Genomic DNA, 22,637 nt, shown 5'->3' with positions numbered 1-22,637 from the left:
TTTATGAAATTGCTTTAAAATTAATGGGTCACCACAGAGGAGGGATTTCCCCAGGGATTCCCCTTAAACTGAAGCCAATTAGAGAAAATATTTGAGAAAAATTTCCCGAGTTGATCAACTAAGCAAGATTAATGGGCAGCTCTCTGGGCTGGTCACCACAGACAATATTACCTGGGAATTCCAGGTGGGCATCTCCATTCCTTTTCTGTACCCAGCAGGGAGCTCACTGATACTGTGTTCCAGACAATCTCCCAGTGAGCATTGCCGAAAGCACACGTTCATTTCAGCTTGAGTTCATGGAACCTGTGTAATCACTGACTCAGTAACGGCCTTGGCATCTGGAGGAAAGGAATCTAATTACGACCCTGCTGTGTTGTAAATGTTGACCTCAGGCGATCCTTGGGGCTCTTATGTGGGCTTCCTTATCTGTGATACAAGGTGTCGGATTAAATGAACTCCATGGATCTTTCTGGCCCTAAGATTCTATGAGCTATGTTTTGCCTTGATAAGCAGAATTATAAAGAATTTCTCTATTATCATTCCTTCTGATTTTTGGTTTCATTTTTTCTTATCCTACTCATTTCTGTTTCTTGATCAAGTTTTCTCTCTGCTGATATTTTTCTAGTCCTTAAAGGTATCTACATATCTATATCTATATTTTTTGGGGTAATTATAGCTATATTCCTCCCTCTTATCTACTCATGTTTTAAAATTTTTCCTCCCTTTCCGCCTCCTTCCATAACTCACGTACTTAAAATCATATGCTTTTTCCTTATTGCTGCCATTAATTTTCAGCCATTTTCAGCATCCTTGTTTCAGGTCCATTATTAATAATACATATTTATTAAAAACGTAACTAATATTTATTGAATTTCTGTTATGAGCCAGGCCCTATTTCCAATGCTTGGGATACATGAGTGTACAAAACAAACAAGAATTTTGCCCTCATAGAGATTGTATCTTGGAAGGGGGAAGAAAATCAGTAAGCAATACATAAAGATAAGAACATACAATAGTGTGTTAGAAGGAATAAATGCTGTAGACAAAAAGCTGGGTGGAGGAAGGGCGGTGGAGAGTGAATGTGACACAGATTTGATGGATATGGCAGGTGCAGAGAGCTACTGTGAGTTCTGGGAAGGGCTCTCTGAGGCAATAGTTAGATGGTGACCTATGAGATGGCAAGTCTGCCAGGAGAAGGGAAGGGTAACTGTTTTAGGGCAGAGTCAGCAGCACATGAAATAGTCTTTTCTGAAGCCAAAATAAGCATATCAAATTTGTCCATAAAGTCCAAAATATATAAAATCCATGTGAGTGGAAACAACTTGCCTTTTATACTCATGGCAACAGTCAATTAAATGAGTCTATGCTGGTTCTTAAAATTGGAGGCCATATGGAGGTTACATTCAGATTAATTTTTCTTTTTTTCTCACCCAGATGTATTTATTTGTTCAGATGACCTCATTTCTACAAACATGCTTTAAACTCTTGCAATGACAGCATAAAGTGTTCCCATTAAACAATAAGTATTAAATGTGTTTAAATGGAGTGTTCACAGGTATATTTTTTGTGACTACTTATTATGAATAGTATTGATGTTTCACAATTTATTAAATTATTCAATAATACTGAACTTTTAGGATGTCTTTTATTTTTATTTTCTTAAGACTTTCGATGGGTAACAGCTAGGTTAGACCATTTTATTCATTTAGTCATCCAACACTCTGCTTTAAAAAATGTACACTTTGTTTCGTTTACTTGGATATTTTTGTAACTTTATCAACTCTAAAAACTTTAGATTGTTATAATGCATATTTAAATTTTGTTGAGGATGGATCTCAAGTTAAGTGTTCTTATCTCAATAAAATTTTAAAAAGTGCAACAAGAGTTTTTTAAAACATACAGAAAAGCTTCACTGAAATCATTTCTGAAAAGTTTAGGTCGTACATTTGCCAACTATGGTATCTAATTAACTCAATTTTAGTAAACACAATATAAATGACCTTTGCAGACTTATTTTCCTTTTATGGGGAATCCTTGATAAAGTCCCAGTTTCTCAAGTCCAGTAGGATTAACCATGACAAGTTCAAAACTGTATAATCAATGCAAAAACCAATCTGTCTGAGCGTAATAGTAAGAAACCTGCTGTGGTCAGTGATTTCAATGCAGTGGAAATAGCTAATAACATTGCTAGTATTTTTTGAGTGATTAATCTATGCCAGGCAATTGTAATTATTTAAAATATATTAAAAACAATGATACCAAATGAAATTACTTTAAGATGTGAGTGAAGATACAAAGTAGAAAAGACCCAGGGATGGAACGCTGGGGCACATCAGCATTTGGGTGTCAGGACCGTAAGAAGAATCAAGCCAAAGAGAGGAAGAAGGCTGAAAATGAGGACCGGGAGGTTTAAACTCCATCAATATGCTCATCATTTGTTATTTTATGTCTGTAGCCACAACCTTTCTTCTGATCTAGTTATCGAAAATATATTTCTAATGCAACATATCCAAAGCATAATTACTGATTTTCACCATTAAATTTTAAATTTCATCTTCTTACAGGATTCCCAGTGTTGGTAAATGGCATCTCATTATTCCACTTTCGTAGGTCAAACAAATTTTGAAATTATCCTTGACTCATCCGGCATCTAGTCCATATAAAATTCTGTTGGCTTTACCTTCAAAATAGATTCAAAATGTGATTACTTGCCTAGATTGTCACAATAGATGCCTATCAAGACACTGGTTCCTGTTTCTTTCTGAGACATATATTTTACTATTTTACTGCACTTCTCTTAAAACGTTAAGTCTGAAAATGCTACTTCTCTGCTCAGATCCCTTCAGTGGCTTTGCATCTTAAGGCAATATGAAACTTCTAACTATGGCCTATTAATCTCCATGGTTTTGATTTTAGGTAACTTCCTATCTCTTCTCCTACCATACCACTCTCTGCACGTCCATACTTCCCTCGGTGTCTCAAGTCGCTTAACCTCCTTGCTGTTCTGTGAGGAGCAATCAATCAAGTGCTTGGACTAAGATGTCATGTTGCTTGGGTTAAATCCCTGGCGATTCCATTAAAATTTTTTTTTTTTATCTTTGATAGTTGTTTAGCCTCTCTGTGCATCAGTTTCCTTATCTGTAAGTTGGGGACAATAATGATAGTCCACTCTTCAGGTTTTGGTAAGGATAATGAATCAAACCGTGTAAGTGATCAGTAGGTGTAGCCAGTCATCGTCACCATCGTCATTACCATCACCATCAGTATCATCATGACGCCCATCATCATCACCCATCATCATCGGTCACCACACCACCATAATCCCCACTCTCCTCTGCCTCCGCTTCAGAGTAGCAGCAATGAGCATGCCAACCAAACCCCCACCCTAACAACTCTGCACTTGTTCTTTGCTCTGCCCGAGATGCTCTTCTGACAGACTTACATATGCCTTGTATTTTTGCATTACCAAGTCTCTGCTCAATATTATCTCACACAAGAAGGCTTTTCATGTGACTCTGCATGAAATAACATCCCTGTTCCCCTTCATTTCTCTCATCTTGCCCCATTTTTCTCCATATCACATAATAGCAATTGACATTATCCCATTAATTACCAATTTTTTTTCTGTATTTGGGATTTTGTTTATCTTGTGCCTGTATTCTCAGAGTCTAGAATAATGCTTGCATTGCATTAAATATTTATCTGAATAATTTATGAATCCTCCTGTCTCTCAAACTCTCTCATATTTCGATACCCTTATGTCTCTGGCTGTATTCTGTTTAATTCCTCAATGTTGGCATCAGTTTACTCATTCTCATTTCAACTTGTCTTGTCAGATATTTATGTCATCTATAAAAAAATTCTAAAAATAAAATTGACTATTTTTTGTTTGTTTCTTTTTTTTTCACTTGTTTTTTCCACATTGATCTATTTCTAATCATAATTACAGTTTTTGTTTCATAGACTCCTGTTCTGGCTACATACATGCTCTTTTTTCCTTATTACAAATTTATTATTAATTATAATCTTTTTCATTTGTTTAAAATTGTTTTTACTTTTTTTCATTATTAACCTTTTCCTTGCTTTTGTTAATTGTAAAACATTGAGAATCTTTTTTGGCAATGGATATCTAAAATTGTTTTGTAATTTTTCTCCAGCTGCTCATCTAATGCAGGAGGTTTAAATTTTTTTGTTCTCTTTTTGCTTTGAACTATCATTTTCATTGAGTTGTTTGTTGTTGTCTTAACCCATCTTCCTAAGGTTCATGACTAGAACATGTCTAATATATTAAAAGATCATAGTTTTTGCCCTTGGAAATATTTTGGTTTACAGGCTCTAAATCACTAGGTGGTTTGGCTTAGTTACTGTTTATATGAATGTCTTATCTTTTGAGGGAAAATATGTTGTTTCTGGATAAAGCCACTCTTTATGTTCAGGAAGGACTATCCAGATCTTATGCTTGTGTATGTAGACTGGTTCTAGTATTTCACCACTAATGCATATGGCTGATCATTTATAAACATGGACACCAGTAATCTCTCCCAATCTATATGTTGCCTCTCAACACCCCCCATCCCTGCCAATTTGTATGTTGAAGCCTCATCCCCGATGTGATGAGTATTTGGTCACTGGGCCTTTGGGAGGTAGGTGATGAGGAGGGTGGAGTGCTCATGAATGGGGTTAGTGCCCTTTATAAAAAGAGAAAGAGAGTAGAATTCTCTCTCTCTGTGCCATATGAGGATACAGTGAGAAGATGGTTGTCTGCAAACCAAGAAAGTGTCCTCCCCAGATACTGGTTCTCCTGGTGCCCTGATCTTGGACTTCTCAGCCTCCAGAACTGTGAGAACAAATGTCTGTCGTTTAATCCATCCAGTCTATGGCATTTTGTTATAGCAGCCCGAACTGACTGAAACATATATATTTTGTCAATCATTTCAATGTGTTTGGGGTAGAATGGAAATGTTTCCTCTATTATTATTCCACTCTTTCCTACTAAACATTTTTGCAAACTAAAATGCTATTCTTCCATCTCAAAATATCTTAAATGGCTTATATTTTTGGCAAATCTCAAAGAGAAGGAATTTTTTCAGGTAAGCTTACCTTTTCATTGTTACCCCTAAAAACCTGAAGACTGAATATGATGTAGAAATAAACTATTTGGTCAACTCATCAGAATGTTCCAAGGGAGTGGATTTATACATGTTGAGAAAATGCCTGAAGGAAACTGTCATAACCTCACCTGTGGAAACATTCTCTCCATTTCTGTGTTCTTTATTTTCCCTCTCTGTACCCCCAAGAATGAGAAAACAGCAACACTACTAATAACTTATACCATTTATAGGGCTTTTTATAAGACATGTATTAATTCATTTAATCCTTAAATCACCATATCAGGTAGGTTTATTGTAATCTTCATTTGACTAAAAATGAAACTGAAGGGCAGAGAGTTTAAGTGACTTTTTTCCCCTTCTCAAACAGCTCTAAAGAGGGATAGCCAGGATGCAAATCCACACAATCTGGCTCGAGAGCCCGTGCCATGCCACAAACCTTTTTCATTGCCTATCTATAAACGTCCATGATAACCACTTCTTTAGTTAATTTTATAGCTAACAAGGGATTATCACCTCAAGAATGCCGCTGATAAATGAACATTTGTAACCAGGAAGTTAATTACTATGTAAAATGTTGAATGACATAGAGAATATTTTTAAAAAAAAGATGTAAGTGTCCATTGAGGAATGGATGGGTAGAGAAAACGTGCTATATACATACAATGGATTATTGTTCAGTTTAAAGAAAAGAATAAAATCTTGTTATGTGTGATAACATGGATGAACTTGGAGGACGTTATGCTAAGTGAAATAAACCAGCTGCAGAAGGGCAAATACTGCATGATTCCACTTACCTGAAGTATCTAATAGTTCATAGTGTCAAACTCATAGAAACTGGAATCATGGTTGTCAGGGACTGGGGACAGGGAGAAATGGGGAATTGCTCTTCAATGGGCATAAATTTAAGTTGTACAAGACGAATGAGTTCTAGATGTCTGCTGTACAACGTTATGCCTATAGTCAGCAAAGCTGTATCACGCACTTAAAAATTTGTTCAAAGGGTACATCTCATGTTGTGTTTTTACCACAATTAAAAGGGAAGAAAAGAAAGGGAGCCAGGCAAGAAGCAAGCCATTGTTTTGCTGGCTTGGCATGGATCATAGCTTCAGGGGCAAGATTTCACAGCAAGCAGCTTCTGGGTTGGTGGCTTTCCGATTCTGGCAGAAGCAGGGAAATGCTGGGACAAGAAACTGTTCCCAGAAACATCATGTACTTTTCCAGCCAGTCCAACATTTTGGAAACCACAGGATACATAATAATAAACTCTTTTGCTTAAACCGAAAAAAGTAACCAGTCAAATAAAATCATATTAAATATACTAAAAAAAAAAAAAAAAAAGGAAAGAAAGAAAAGGGAACTATATTCTCCAAATTCTGCAAGTAGGAAATAGGATGATAAAACTACTCAGCTGTAAATATTACTGCCCTCATGAGAAAAAGAAAGATGACTCTAAGGGAAGAGCTGTGAGCCCAGAGAGTGGTACTTTGGACCACAGAGGCTGATACTTTGAGCCCAGAGACTGGAGCAATGAGCTACAGAGAATTATTCCCAGGCCAGGTCTTGAAAACTAATGCAATTTGCCCTGTTTGATTTCAAAGTTGGTTGGGACCAATAAATCCTTTTTTCTTTCCATTTTCTCTCTTTTTGAATGGAAATGTCTTTAACTTGCATCCTATGCCTGTCCCACCAAGTATTTTGGGAACAGATAACTTGTTTCCTGGTTTTTCAGGTCCACAGGTGGAGAGGAGATTTGCCCCAGCATGGCTTATACCCCGAGCCTCACCCAGACCTTGGTTTAAATGGTTTAGATGATGATATTTGGGACTTTTGAACTAATGATACTTAGATGAGATTTTGGACTTGAGTTAATGCTATAACGAGGTGAGGCTTTTGGGGATGTTGGAGTAGGGTGAACGTACTTCGCGTTTGGGATGTGTTAATAAATACAATCATCAAAAGAAAATTTAGAGAGCTTTACTTGATATGAATGTTTTACTGAGCAAGGCATGACTTGCAAAAAGGAAACTTCAGAGTGATTAGAAGCTCAGAGGCATTTTGTTAAAAGATGGATTATAAAATGAGAATGGAGTTTAACTTTTACAATGATTGGCTATTACAGTGGGAGTTTCCAGATGGTGGGGCACTTAGTTAAAAGGTATTATACCATTTTAGGAAGATGATTTAAGTTTCATTTATGATTATCAGAAACATTTACAAGGGAATATCTAAGTTAAGTTCCACTTACATTCAAGAAACAAGCTAGATTACATTTTGCTTACATGGCCTAACTGGTTTTGTCTGCTCACAGGATTTTCAAGTCTGGTCTCCATTTTATTTTATTTTAATACAATGAGTTCCTTAAAGTGTACCCTTCCCCCCATCCCACGCCCCCCCACCCCCCACACACACTTTAGGTTAATCTTAGTTATACGACTGGGAATCAAAGATAAAGAGAAAAAACTTTAAACTCATGTGGGGAAAAAACCCCACAAAAATACAAGTCATTTCTTATCAGAAAAGTGGAAATCAGAAGACAATGAAATAACACCTTTAAAGAGATGAAAGAGAAAAGATCAGTTCTAGAATTCTATATCCAATGAAAATAGTCTTAAAATTAACATACAAATGTTAAAGACTACTTTTAGAATTTCTTTAAAAACTGTTGACTATTTAAAACAGAAATAATAACCTATGATGGAATTTATAAGTAGACTATTACAATAAAAGCACAAATACAGAGGGTAGTAAGTGGAATTATACTTTGAAGAGTTTCCTGCATATTTACCTCAACAATATCATAATAATTCATGGTAGGCTGTGACAAGAACGCAAATGCAAAATATTATGCAAATGATATAGCTAAAGAAACCAACAGAGATAAAAACCTCTATAAATCCAAAAAGAGCCTGAGAAGGAGAAACTAAGAAAAAAAGAAGAGAACAGATGAATAAAATACACAAGGGAAAACAGTATATATAAATGCTCCACTAAAACTCTTCTACACCAGTCATAGGAATGTAGTTTTGTGCACCTGTTATGGAAAACAACGTGGAGATTCTTAAAAAACTTACCCTATGATCCAACAATCCCACTCCTGGGCATGTATCCAGAGGAAACTCTAATCCAAAAAGGTACATGCACTCCAATGTTCACAGCAGCAATATTTACAATAGCCAAGACATGGAAGCAACCTAAGTGTCCATCAATCAATGACGGGATAAAAAAGTTTATATATATACATGTATATATATAATGGAATATTATTCAGCTGTAAAAAGGATGAAATAATGCCATGTGCAGTAACATAGATCTGGAGATTGTCATTCTAAGTGAAGTCAGAAAGAGAAAGAAAAATACCATATGATGTCACTTATATGTGGAATTTAAAAAAATGACACAAATTAACTTATTTATAAAACAGAAACAGACTCGCAGACATAGAAAGCAAACTTATGGTTACCAGGGGAAAAGGAGGGAGTGGATGGATAAATTGGAAGTTTGGGATTTGCAGATACTAACTACTATATATAAAGTAGTTGAACAATCAGGACTTACTGTATAGCACAGGGAACTATATTCAATACCTTGTAATGAAAATGAATATGAATGAAATGAATATAATGAAAAAGAATATGAAAAGGAATATATAAATGTATAACTGAATTGCTAGGCTGTACACCAGAAACTAACACAGCACTGTAAACTGACTATACTTCAATAAAATTGTTCCAATTAGATTGGTTTAAAAAGAAAAAGTATAAACTATATGCTCTTTATAAGAGGTGTATTTTATACGCGAGGAAATACAGGCAGAAATCAAAAGGAGGAACGGTATATATCGTGCAAATGCCAGTCATAAAAGAGACAATGTGTGCAAATTAAGACCAGACAAAGTAGATTTCTGGACCAGAGATATTATCAGCAATAAAAAAGAAAATTTCTTAATGATAAAATGGTTAATCTAACAACAAGATAGAACAATGCTAAATATGTGTACATCGAATAACAGAGCTTCAAAATAAAAGAAATAAAAATTGGCAGAACTAAAGGGAGCAATGGACAAATCCATAGTCATAGCTGGGAATTTTAACCCACTTCTGTTAGGACTTGATAACACAGTAGACAAAAATATGTAAGAATAAAGAAGATTAGAATCATGCTATTACATAATTAATCTAATTGACTTTACTCAGCATTTACCAGATACACATTCTTTTCAAAGACACATGAGACATCACAACAAAACATATCTTGCCATTTAAAAAAAACCCTCAGTGGTAAAAATTATAATCCAGACTCAAAATCTTGGATCTTGTAATTAGCATTGATTCCCAATTTGGACCATAATAGACACTTTCATTCAAAGGGAGGGTGGGATGGGAAGGAGGCACATAGTAGTTACTATTCCTTAGCAATCCTGAATCCACTTGGGCACAGTGTCAGGGTCTTCTACTGGCAGCAGAGAATGTTTCCTTATGATGCTCTCTGGGACTGGTTCCCTAATCCTTTGCAATTTGTATACATTGGCTCCACTCCCTGGGTCTGTCCTCTGAAAAGTTCTTCCATTTATATTAAAAGATGACTTATGTTTGCAGCTGAGTAGCTTTCTTGGGTGGCTTCCAGTTCATACAAAGTTGGGAGTCTGGAGTATTTTTATTTTGGACTGCCTGTGTCCCTTTTAGTCCAAGTTGACTATACTTTTATCAATATGATACAACACAATACAATATAATACAATACAAATTACTACAAATATCTTGACATTTTTGTGGTTTTTCTATGAATCTTTCATAGGTTTTACTCCATGAGTTTCCATCTTTCCAGCCTCTGCTAACAGTTTGTTTGCCATATATCCAACCTTCACCAGCAATCTCCTTGCTAATTTTCAAGCCTCAGATCATTCCCAAACCAATGCCACACATTTTGTGTTTCTGTTATGGAAATACCCCACTTGGAGGTACCAATGCCTGTGTTAATTATTTATTGCTGCATAACAAACGATATAAAACTTAGCAGCTTAAAATAACAATTACTTGGGGGGGGATGGTAAAGCTCAGTGGTAGAGCACATGCTTAGCATGTATGAGGTCCTGGGTTCAATCCCCAGTACCTCTGTTAATAAGTAAATAAAAATAAATAAACCTAATTACCTCCTTTCCCCAAATAAATATATAAAAACAAAGTTAAAAAAAAAGACCAAGGGAAAAAACCCAATTATCTATTATTTCTCACAAACTTGTGGGTTGGCGGGACCATTTCTTGCCGGCCTTATCTGGGATAACTCATGAATCTCTAATCACATGGTGTGATGTCTAGGGGAGTTTGGAAGTGGGGTCTCTTATTCAACATAGTCTACTTGCAAGTTCTTTATAACAAGGTGGCCCCAAGATTCAAAGAAGGAACGCCCCAATAGGCAGGTGCTTTTCAAGATTTTATTTTGCAGCATGTTTGCTGACATCACATTGGGCAATACAAGTTCAGAACTGTCATGAGAACATTCTACATCAGGGCATAGGGAGCAGGAAAGAAGATTCTTTAGGGCAGGCACTGCTATCACAACCAACTTCAAAAGGAAGAAGTACAATGGTTTTTATTTACAGTTGACATGATTATGTACATAGAAAATCTGAAAGAATTCAGAAGCTACTAGAACTAAAAAGTGAATTTATGAAAGTAATGAGATACTAGGTCAATGGATATATTTGCAGTATTTCTATATGCTGATTAGAAAAAACTGAAAACTAAAACAAGAAAAACCATTTACAATAGTATTAAAAAAACACAGCTCCCTAGATATGAGTTTAATGAAAAATGTGAAATATATCTATACAGAGAACTATAAAACATTACTAAGAAAAATTAAAGAGACCAATAAATAAAAATTATACCAAGTTTACAGATTAAAGGTTTTAATATTGTTAAGATATTAATTATGTCCGCATTGATCTCTAAAGAGTCAATATAGTCCAAAATAATATCTCCTCATTTCTTTTCTATAAATTTTAGGAAGAAATTAAAATGACTTGGAGTAACAAGATAATCTAATAAATGAAGAGCAATTTTAGAAGGCTTATGTGGTTAGATTTCAAGACATACTAGGAAGCTACAGTAATTAAGGCCCTTGGTGATACTATAACACTAGAAAAATTTATCACTGGACCGAGTCCAGAATTAAACACACACACACACATACACACACACACACACACACATTCAACTGATTTTCCACAAAGGTACAGAAACAGTTCAAAAGGAAGCAAAAATCTTTTCAATAAATGGTGCAAAAATAACTACATATAATTTGAAAAATATAAACATTGACTCTTAGCTTATACAATCCATAAAAATTAATTTGTGGTATGTCATAGACTTAAATGTGCTAGCCAAAACTACAAAGCTTTTAGAAAACTTTTCTTTACAAACTTGGGGAAGGCAAGTATTTCTTAACTAGAATCCAAAAGTCATTATCATAAAGAAAAACGATGATAAATTAGACTTCAATAAAAAAACTTATCAAAAATATCAATGAAAGGTTTAAGTCCAAATTAGGAAGAAAAATGTTAACAATAAACATATCTGACAAAGGAATTATATCTAGAATGTATAATAAATTCAGAAAAACATAATAAAGCCAATTAAAATTAGCAAATACTTAAAGTAATACTTCACAGAAGAAGATATCCAAATGGTCTTATGAAAAGGTACTTATCATCATTTTATCAGGGAAATGCAAATAAACATGGGCTCTGAATCTGGAAACCCTGGGTTCAAATGACAAATTCTAACTCCACATATGTGCTGTGTGAACTTACACCAGTGACTTAAACTCTCAGTTCCATCACTGGAAATAGGATAATAACAATCTTTATAGGATTTTTGTACATACATACATATATATTATATATATATATATTTAGTTATGGTGCACAGTAAGCACTTACTTCATTTTAGCTATTACTAATAACTAGTATTTGAAAACATAAATTTAAAGCTACCTAATATTCTTTCATACAATAATTGTTTAGCCAATGCTTTATTTTGGACAAATTATATTGTTAACATATTTCTATTTTCAGATAAAATGCTATAATAAATGATCCTTTTCTGATTATTCTGTTTGCTCTTAAGCCTGAGTCCTCTTCTGTCTTTCTTTCACTGTCCCAAAAGTCTAACTTCTGAGAACTTAATCACAAAGTCTCCTCTGTCTTCTTCCTTCCGGTTGGGTTGGGCCAGTGGGAGACAGGCAAGAGTTGGGAGGGTACAAGCAGAGACAAATTGGGGTGTTTATCTTCTTGCTCTTTTCTTGCACGGCTATAGTTCTGTCAAAAGTTGCTTTTTTCCCCCTAAAGCCAGAGTTCCTACCATAAATAGGAATAAATCTAGCTATAAATCTAGCTCTCATTGATCTCTGATAATCCTCTACCCTCTCATTTCTCTGTGATCTGGGGATCCTAATAGTTTCCTGCTATTGTCAGTATGTGTGTAGCTACCCCTTACTGGTTCCCTTACTAATATTTCTGAATATAAACTCTATATTTTTTTCTATTATTTTTAAAATCTATTGAATGAGCCATCTGTTTCCAGCTGATACCTGAGGTGCAGCCTTGTACTATTACATTATACTCATTTGTTAAATTCTTTTTAAAAAAAGAAATTATTGCATCTAACAGTGGAAACATTGTAAAGATGTTTGGCACATATAGCTAAATAGTATCCAGATAATTTATACCATATTTTAGATCAGCTATAACATCAGCTATATAACTGAGAGAAATCCCCGTTGGGCGGGAATTTGCACGAGCTGGGACCAAACCCTGGCCTGAGAGGTCATACCCTTTCCTAGCTGTTCTGGGAGAGGCAATTTCTGGTAAGAGCTCTCCCTATGGCCCCCTTCATCTCACTGTTCCTCAGGGTGTAGACAAGTGGGTTGAGCAATGGGGTTCCCAATGTGTACACCAGTGAGATGAACGGATCTTGCTTGGGGTGGTAGTGGGAGCTGGGGCGCAGGTACATGAAGGCACAGAAGCCGTACTGCAGCAGGACCACAGTGAGGTGGGAGCAGCAGGTGGAGACGGCTCGGTGGCGGCCAGCCGCTGAGCGGATCGTGAGCACAGTGGCCACAATGAAGGCGTAGGAGGTGGTGATAAGGAAGAAGGGCACAGCTATGGCTAGTGTGGCTGCCACCAGCACTGACTGCTCATGGATGCGGCTCTCGGAACAAACAAGACACATCACTGGTGGCACATCACAGAAAAAGTGCTCGATACCTCGAACCTGGCAAAATGGCAGAGAGAAAATAAAGGCCACCAGTTGTAAGGACAGGAACAAGCCAATGACTACAGAGGCCACAACCAAGCGGACACAGAGAGTTAAAGTGATGATGAGAGGATACTGCAAAGGGCGGCGAATAGCAACGTACCGGTCATAGGCCATGGCAGCCAAGAGCAAGCAGTCGGCACTGCCAAGTCCAATGAAGAGCACCATCTGAGTGGCACAGCCCAGGAGAGTGATGGTCTTCTCTGACTGCAGGACGTTGGCCAGGATGTGGGGCACCACCACAGCCGTGTAGCATATTTCTACTCCTGAGAGGCTGCCCAGGAAATAGTACATGGGTGTGCGTAGGCGGGCTTCTGTCTGGATGGCCACCACAACGAGGACATTCCCGGCGATGGCCAGTGTATAAGCCAGGCTGACCCCAAGGAACAACAGGACACGCAGCTCTGGGGGCGAGGGATAGGCCAGGAACACAAACTCCATCCACGCCGAGCGATTTCCCCAGGTCATTGAGCTAACAGCTTATCTCTGCCAAGAGTTACAAAGAAAGAAGAATGTATCAGACTGACAATACATTAGTTCACACTCTCAGCCCTGATGTCATCCAATCAGGGCTGGAGCTAGAAACTAGAGGAATTAGGACTATTTCTCTTTGTTCATCCCCCTTTACTGAGTCTCTTCACAGAAATAGCTACAACTTAATATCTAACTGCCAAGAATTGAGCTAAATTGTATAACTTTTTGAGGAAAAGAAGCAGAAGAAGTTTATTTTTCAAAGCTATTTTTGGTAGAAGTGGAATGAAAATTAAATTATTATGACATTTCACAGGGAAATGTCAAGGAATTCTTGACAGCAGGTGGCATTAAATTGAGAGCAGGAAGCTATTCGTTCATTCCTTCATTCATCCATATATTTATTTGGTATTGACTCAGGGGTATGTGGATATAACACTGAAAAGCTAGTGATATGATGGAAAATAAAGAAAAAAAAATGATGCCCATAGGCAAAAAGCTGACATGGCCTGCGACTGACAGTGTTGGGAATAAACATCAGAAAACAAAGCCTCTATATGTCTGGGTTCTCCATCCATATCCAACCAGGGAGCCTTGTCGCAGGGCTTCTCCTGGCTCGAGGTGGGTGGTGTGGGATCTAAGAATCCATCCTGTGAGTTTGGGGATGAACAGAAAAGACTGAGCCAGTTTCCATTTATTTCTCCCTCTTCTACGAAGCGAAAGTGAAATCTAAGAAAAACCATCTAGCTTCCTTGAAGTTTCTAACAAAGAGACGTAACTCTCAAAGGGTATCCATTCCACTCCTTTCCCCAAACCAACTTATTCAGGAAAAGAGACAACATGTGACCTTGATTCAACTTGCCTGATTTTAATGTATACCATTTATTATGAGCTTTGAGGAAAATCTTGATCCAGAGGCACCACTCTAGGAAAAACCAGTCACATAAACCCAATGTAGTGTTCCAAGCATGGGGGGGAATGTGGTTAGAGACTGTCACAAGTATCAAGAAGACCTAGGGTGTGAAAGGCTCTGTTGTTTTTCCAACAACTAACAAGTGGTGTCCATTTCATTCTCTTTCTCATTTCTGAACTTCACTGATGCTTTGAATAATTTTTAATGTCACCGAGCATGTTCAAGATAGTGTTATAACATGGGGAGGGAGGATTATACTGAGTGAAGTAAGTTTTGGTATTAAATGATGTGGTTTGAGTAACCCCATCTCCTGACTCTGTTATGCTGGGCAATACATAATTTCTTTGAGTCCTTTTTTTTTTAATTTGAAAAATGGGTATAATAATTATGCTTAATTCTAAGGGTTGTAGTGAGGATTAAATGAGATTTTGAGGTTAAATATCTACTACAAAGCCTAGGTCATAGTAATAGCAACCTAATGATGGGTGACCATGATTATTGTTTATAAATTCAAGGGCAACCATCCTCCCTTGTTTATATCATCTCCCATATCCCCGAGTCTAATCTTGTACAAATTATAGACATTCAATATATGTTGCATGGATAAATATACTGTGAAAAACATGTCATTTACACTTTTTTTTTTCCATTTTCTCTTTTACTTTTAAGATTATTTCATAATCAAAACACTTGTTTAGGAGCCCTTATGGAAAACAATGTGATATCCAACATTTGAGCTGCACTGTGGAAAAATCCTGTCACTCAGAGACATAGTGTATAGAGGAACATAGCAGACATCCAAGGCTTCTCTTCCACCCATGTTATGACAGAAGGCTCTGCGATCTGTGTGATGATGATGACATCTGAGAACTTTATTATAGTCAGTCACACTTATGTCTTCTTAGCGGTGCTCTCCAGGAGCTACAATAAAATATTTGTAATGGAGTTATCTACAGGTCATGAATTCTTAGTGCTGGAAAGGACCTCAGTTCAGTCCTATGTCAGATACATGAATCGCCCATCTGTATCTGAACATCAGGTCACCTTCAAAGCCTAGAAAATCTCATTTCCTCCTGACTTGCTTGCTTCATTGTTGGACGACACCATTCTCTAAGAGCTTTTTCTCGTAATGGCTGAAACTTACCTTTGTGCAACCTCCACATACTTGTTCTGTTCTATACAATGGGGCCATTTCTGCATGAAACGCTTCAGGAGTTAAAGAGCTACTATCATGCAGTCCTCAATTTTCTTCCCAGTTTCCTTTTTGCTGTTCCTCACATGACATGGTGCTGGTGTGTCTCAAAAATTGAGCTCGGTAAAGCTGCCTCAGCCCTACACGTGTTCCTGTCTCAACTTTTCCTGTACATCGTACTTGCAGCCAGTTCATTCACTATTCCATGAAAGGAGCAGGTATTATCTTATGGAAACAAGAGAGAAGCAAACAAAAATTCAACTTTGTGTAATTAAGTATGCTGAGGAGAGGTCAAATTAATGAAATACTGAGAGAAATGTTACATCTATATATACATATATTTTTATTGCTATAAAAGAAAAGATATTTAAACATAAAAAAACTTAGCTTGGGAAATGCTCTCATTTTAAATACCTTACTTAAAATTGTACTGCATGGGGCAGATCACAGAAATGATCAGATAAAAAGAACTGGGTCTCACTTCTCTGTTCATTGGAAGTCTATTTCTTTAATCAAAATTGGATTAATTCACATGCTTCTGTTTGATTGTTCGAATGGTCTCCTCAGATGTGGATGGATATATAGCTCCCTGGATGCTCAAACTTTAAACGTAACTTTTTCATTTCCAAAGAAACACAACATCCTCCATCAATCCTCTAACATTGGTCCATTGCTCTCGTCTGTTGAGATGGACATTTAATACAATCTTCAATGTGTGACTCCACATCTTAACTATCCTTCCTGCAGTCACTCACATTTATTTTTTTATTAAGTGCCAAGCCCATATATAATGGTTATCAAAATTGCATAGTTGTGCCCAAGTGATTATATATCCTAATGAGAGAAACAGATGCTGTTAAAGAATCTGGCATGTATAAATATATATGTATGTGTATATATATATATGATATTATACACATTTATATATGTATATGCTACATATCCATATAATTACAACTGTGAGTAAATGCTGCAAAATATAGCGTGTTGTCAGATTGTGCAACATGGGGCTCTGGCACAGTTTATGATTAAGTTTATGAAAGAGCTTCCTAGAGGGAGGAATATTTAATCTTAGATCTGAAAAATAGAAGCTAACTAGGAGAAGCGAGATAGGTAGAGTAGTGGGTCCATATTGTGAACAGGTAAAACGGTGGATTTTGTGGTTCAAAGAGAGTGAAATACATTATATCAACATATTGTCAATTTGCTGTTCCAGGGTGTTACTAACTAACATAGTGTCAACTTGCTATTCCAAGTTGTTACTCTGTCATATTGCCTGTGACAGAGGCACAGTAAGGGCATTTTAGCATCATCCTCAGAAACCTGCCCCAGGTTGGTGTCTGTTCATTAATCCACACCCATCATAGTGCCTCCAAGTCACATCCTAAGTCACATCCTCATCTTCCTTCTTACTCCTCCAGCCAGACCAGCTTGAGATGGCAAAGGTGTTGTGAGAAATGTTTTCCATGTGCATTGTGGAAACACAGAAAGTCTAGACTGGAGCAATTTTCCAATATTCTAATTATCACCATGCAAAAAAAAAAAAAAAAAAAAAAAAAAAAAAAAAAAAGGAGGACCATGGATATGGCAATAAGAGACCCACAGTAGAATCTCAGTCTATTATTGTCACCTGGACAGATTATCTTACATTAATTTCTCTTTCCTCAAGTTTAAAAGATGTAAATAATGATACCTGATGGAGTTGTGATAAGATTAAATTAGATGAAGTATTTAGAACCCTTCATTTGATGTACAAAACTTTTAAAATTGCGTAATAGATGTTAATTCTTCTCTCCTTTGAATCTTTTAAGGGGATGATGATAATACTTGCTTCATAGCGGAGGATTAAATGAGCTACCTTATGAGGAAAAGTTTTTTGTTATTAATCCTTAAGCTTTATCTGAATATATATTAGTCATTCCCCCAAATTTATATTTATATCCCTCAATATTAGACTGGGATTAGTAATTACCATTTTAACCTGAGGAATAGGCCTTCCAAGTGAATTCAGAGAAACACTGTAAGTAATGGGCTGACCTAGTTCTGAAATCCTGAAGTCTTTACTTGTGGCGCCATTAAGTGCTTTTCTAACCAGCATCAGTAAGTGCCTGGTATGTTGCTAGTCTTCAAGGAGGTAGAAAACACTTTCTCTTACTGTCAGCAGGAGAAGAAAGAGGGGCACACCGAGCCTGTCTTCTCAGTCACATTCATAAAAGACAGAACGTTGCAGGTGATGTCTGACTGCTCCGGTGGATGGAGAAAGGAGGAGCATGGGAGAGATGACCCAGTAGGACTGAGGCTATATTAACCTTCCCAAATTAAAGCCCATGGAAGGAGTAAGTTATTTTGCTATCTAGGGTCCTGCCTCATGAACTCCATCTCCCAGAAGAAGGTGGTGTAGTGATTACTGATCTCCTGTTACCAGATAATTAGTCCAGCTAGAACTGTCTCTCCACTTGGGATCTCCTCGCTGTCCATGGAAGGTCACGGGTGTGCTCCTCCAAGTAAAGACCAATGTCAGACACTTCAGCAACATTCTCAGTGCTTGAAATAATTTCCTGAGAAATATGAAGTTACCTAATCAAGGTCATGTGAGCCTCCTGTTTTGAGGAGCTTACTTCCGCCAGATTATCATCGCTCTCTGTTCAGCCCAAGTCACCAATTATTATCACTCCAGAGAACCGAAACCATATTTCACAATTTGCCTGGCTTCCATGAGACCCAGCAGAGTGCTATATGCTTAAGAGGTCCTCAGTGGCTATTTGTCAAATTTTTCTTTGTCTGACTCTCCTTGAGCAGAGACATCCCATAGGTCTTAGTGAAATTAGCTTATTCCTTGAAGAGATGTTGCTCGGTCATGTGTGTATCAATGTTTATATGTGTGTGTGTGAATGTGTGATCCCAAGAGCCCCATTTATTCAAAGGCAAGTCCTCTGCAGAGGGCTAGAGTGATTAATGCATTTTTTTGATGTATGTGCACGTGTTTGTGTGTGTGTGTGTGCATGTGTGTGTGTGTGTGTGTTTGGTGCAGAACACTGGGAGAGCCCAACAGCCAGGCAGGATACTTAGGGACCTCTGAAACATCTTTTGTGCCCAGCATTATAATAATTACAGTAGCTAAGTCTTACGTTGAACTTACTACATTTCACATACTTTACATATATTAACTAATTTCATCCTTACGACAATTCCAAAAAGGAGGTACTATTGGTATCCCATTTGCATATTATATTATATTAATCCTTATAAGAACTCTGCAAAGTGAATGTTATCCCTATTTTATAAGTAAAGTCAAAGGTAAAAGATTTTTAGAATGTGAATACCTTATCCAAGAGTAAATGCAGCCAGTGGCTGAGATGAAGTTTGCTTGACCCGGAAGCATATTCTTCTTCCTCTGCATCAAGGTTCATCCAGCCACACTGCTTTCAAGTAAAGTAAAATCTGGCTCTTATGACAATGATGAGCCATAATATTACTTACAAGGCCATGTAAAAGCTGGTACTTAACTAACTTCTAGCCTTCTTCTGGTTCTTTGCTCCATCGACTCTGTCTTTTTTTCAGTTCCTTCTTCTCATCATACCTCCTCCTGCCCCCAGGCCTTTGCACATGCTGTTCACGCTGCTGGGAATGCCACTTCTCTTTACAGAAGTAGCTCCTACTTCTCCTTTGTGCTGGGTCCATGACAACTTCACAGTGTCAGAAGCACTTTCTGGAATGCTCCTTTTGGACTCTCACATATTCCTTCGTCATTGCACTGTCACTGCTGTACGTTTATGGATGCACTTCCATCTCCACTAGTAGTGTCCAGATCAACAAGGACAAAGTTGAGTCCCCTTTTCTTCAACGTGTATACTATTGGATGGGTAGCAAAAGGGTTTCCCATCTAGGAACTGCTCACATTTGGGGCTGGATAATTCTGTTGTGAGGGGCCATCCTGAACACTGCAGGATATTTCACAGTATCCTGGGTTCTACTCATTAAATGACAGTAACACCAACTTCTACCTACTGTTTACAATAATCGAACATCTCACCAGACGTTACCAAATATTTCCTGTGAGGTTCAGCTGCCCTCAGTTGAGAACCACTGGGCTAGACCCACAGAAGGTGCTCAAAACTATTTGTTGAATAATTTAATAAAGAGCTCAAGACTCAGGCCTGGAACGCTATAAGATGTGTCTTTAAGCTCAAGATAAAGGCGGAGAGGTTGGTATGTGAACACAGAATTGTAGCTGACTGAGCTGTGTGTGTTTAAGCCTTCCTTCTAACCTGCTAAGCTAATCTGATGCTTTTTCTTCACCGTTGTGAAGATATTTCAGTTAAATCAATTAGGGATGGTCATTTAAAATCAGGGCAGCCTTTTCTCCATTCACGTCTAAGGAAACACCAATTCTTTCCTACCAACTCTTCATTTTGAATAACATAGATTAACTCCTGTCTGAAAATTGTCTTCAGAACTAAGTTGTCTGTGTGGATCCTTGTTTGGAGGAGTGAGGGAACAGGTGAACGTTCCTACAACTGAGAAGCCAAGACACATCTGGAATGAGGGGAGGTTGGACAGGGGACTTAAGACTATGAAAATATACAGGATTCCTTCCAATCTCTTGAATAATTTTTCACTGTGGTCTGGTCCCTCTAGGAGTGAAGCAGGTTATTACATAGTAATTATGAGGTTACAGTCTGGGCCTGCTACATCCTGACTTCTGGTAAGGGTCTAGATAATTTATTATGGGATAGGAAATTGCATAGCATGATTGCAAAATTTACTCATCAGGGAAAGACGAGAGAATGATGTGACCTCAACAGCTGAGCCCTAAGGATTATCAATGATCAAGGAAGATCAGTAAAAATGAAGATATGCATATGGGTGAAAAATATAGCATATATAATGACTGTATACTATGTGATGAAACATTTCTCCTCTCTAAGCTACATTAATAAAAGAGTAGTGCGACGCTATTTGTTTGGTAGTTACGTGTATTAGATTGGAAGGGCCGCCATAGCAAATTACCACGCGCCAGGTGGCTTAAACAACAGAATTTATATCCTCACAGTTCTGGAGGCTAGAAGTCTGAGATCAAGGTGTCAACAAGTGTTGCTTTCTTCTGAGGCCTCCCTCCTTGGTTTGAAGATGGCCGTTTTTTCCCTGAGTCTTCACGTGGTCCTCCTGGATGTGTCTGCATCCTGTTCTCTTTTTCTTATAAGGACATTAGTCACATGGATTTCGGGGCCACTTTAATGACATCATTTTAACTTAATTACCCCTTTAAAGGCCCTATCTGCAAATATAGTCACGTTCTGAAGTGTTGAAGGGTGAAGACTTCAATACATGAAGTGTGGAGGCGGTCCACAATTCAGCCAATAATACATGTGTTATGGTAAAATATGTCACACCAGGGAATTTTCTTCTTCAGTCTTTATCCATTAGGTCAACGGTCTGTCCAGAAGTTTCTTCATCTTTCATATTTCTCTCTCTCTCTCTCTTTCTCTCACACACACTCACACACACAGACACACATGTGCATGCAAAATAGCTGACCACAGCAAAATAGAAATTGCTTAGACTTTTAGATGGTCTTGGCCTGGGTTTGCATCCTGGTTCAGCCACTGGCTACCTGTAAGAGCGTAGATGCAGTGCCTTTTTAGAGCCATTGCCCCCAATCCCACCTGCACCCTCATTCCAATCATTCCTCAAGGGAAAAAAACACTTGGAGAATTGGATGAAGGAAACTCAGATATTCGATTAACCAAGAATGTGTTTCTCGCATCCCATGTTTTATAAATAAGCTATCAGGAAATGCTGTAGGGATGGACCAAGCGCTTCATGAAATGAATAATTTTTTCCCACGATAACTCTACTTTTCTTCCCTGATTTACAGGGACTGGGTTTAATTAATCCCAAAGGGACTTTGGATGAAAGAAGTAAAGCCTACTGGCATACTTGGCTTTCAGAAAACTATTTTTAAAGATCAAACTTAAAAACAACAACAACAAAAATAAATTAAGAATGTGAGTGGGGGTATCAATTATCAATGCAGAAAAATCAAATTAAATTGGAGTTCCTACACATGCATCCTAGTTTAGACAAGCACAAAACACTAAGAAGGACTTCAGAGAGAGGTTTAGCAAAGGGTCACTGGGGATGTGACCTCAACAGCTGAGCCCTAAGGATTATCAACAATGACCAAGGAAGATCAGTAAAAATGAAGATAAATAGACTCTGGTATCTTAATGTGGGTCAGTGTTAAAAAATTTGATTTGCAAATCTTTGATATAGACACTAGTTTACATAAAGTCACTGGGCATTTGTCTCAAAAGGGTATTTCTTCATTTTCTTGTAGAAGTTCTGATTAGCGGCTATGGGGTATGAGACTTTGGGAGCAGCAAATTCCCCAATCCCTGCTGGTGATTCTCATGCAGGAAGCTAGCTGACAGCCCTTGGAGATACACTGCTCTATAGGAACTCAGGTTTGCACCAGAACTTGTGCTTGTTCTTTCCACTATTTTGTTTTAGGCATTTTTAGATGTATCTGGTAGCCCACATCCCTGTCCTTATTCCAGGAATTCTCTGTCCAAGGCAGATAATACATCGGGTACTTTACTGGGACAAGCCTGGGCATCTGTGTCCGTCTATGT

General features: G+C 37.5%; 1 protein-coding gene across 1 annotated transcript; it reads right to left on the bottom strand.

Annotated features, from left to right (window-relative positions):
* Positions 1 to 12,949: 12,949 nt before the first annotated feature.
* OR10W1 (olfactory receptor family 10 subfamily W member 1) lies at positions 12,950 to 13,894 on the bottom strand. The gene has a single exon (XM_074373016.1). It carries the CDS (start codon positions 13,892 to 13,894, stop codon positions 12,950 to 12,952), a length of 945 nt encoding a protein of 314 aa, XP_074229117.1.
* Positions 13,895 to 22,637: the final 8,743 nt, after the last annotated feature.

This window comes from Camelus bactrianus, chromosome 10 (assembly GCF_048773025.1).
Source record: "Camelus bactrianus isolate YW-2024 breed Bactrian camel chromosome 10, ASM4877302v1, whole genome shotgun sequence".
Classification (NCBI taxonomy): Eukaryota; Metazoa; Chordata; class Mammalia; order Artiodactyla; family Camelidae; genus Camelus; species Camelus bactrianus.
The sequence above is the reverse complement of the archived record's forward strand: the minus strand, read 5'-3'. Positions and strand labels throughout refer to the sequence as shown.

What these genes read in the sequence shown, in the direction of transcription:
- OR10W1 (XM_074373016.1), bottom strand. Translation starts at nt 13,894, where the DNA reads ATGACCTGGGGAAATCGCTCGGCGTGGATGGAGTTTGTGTTCCTGGCC.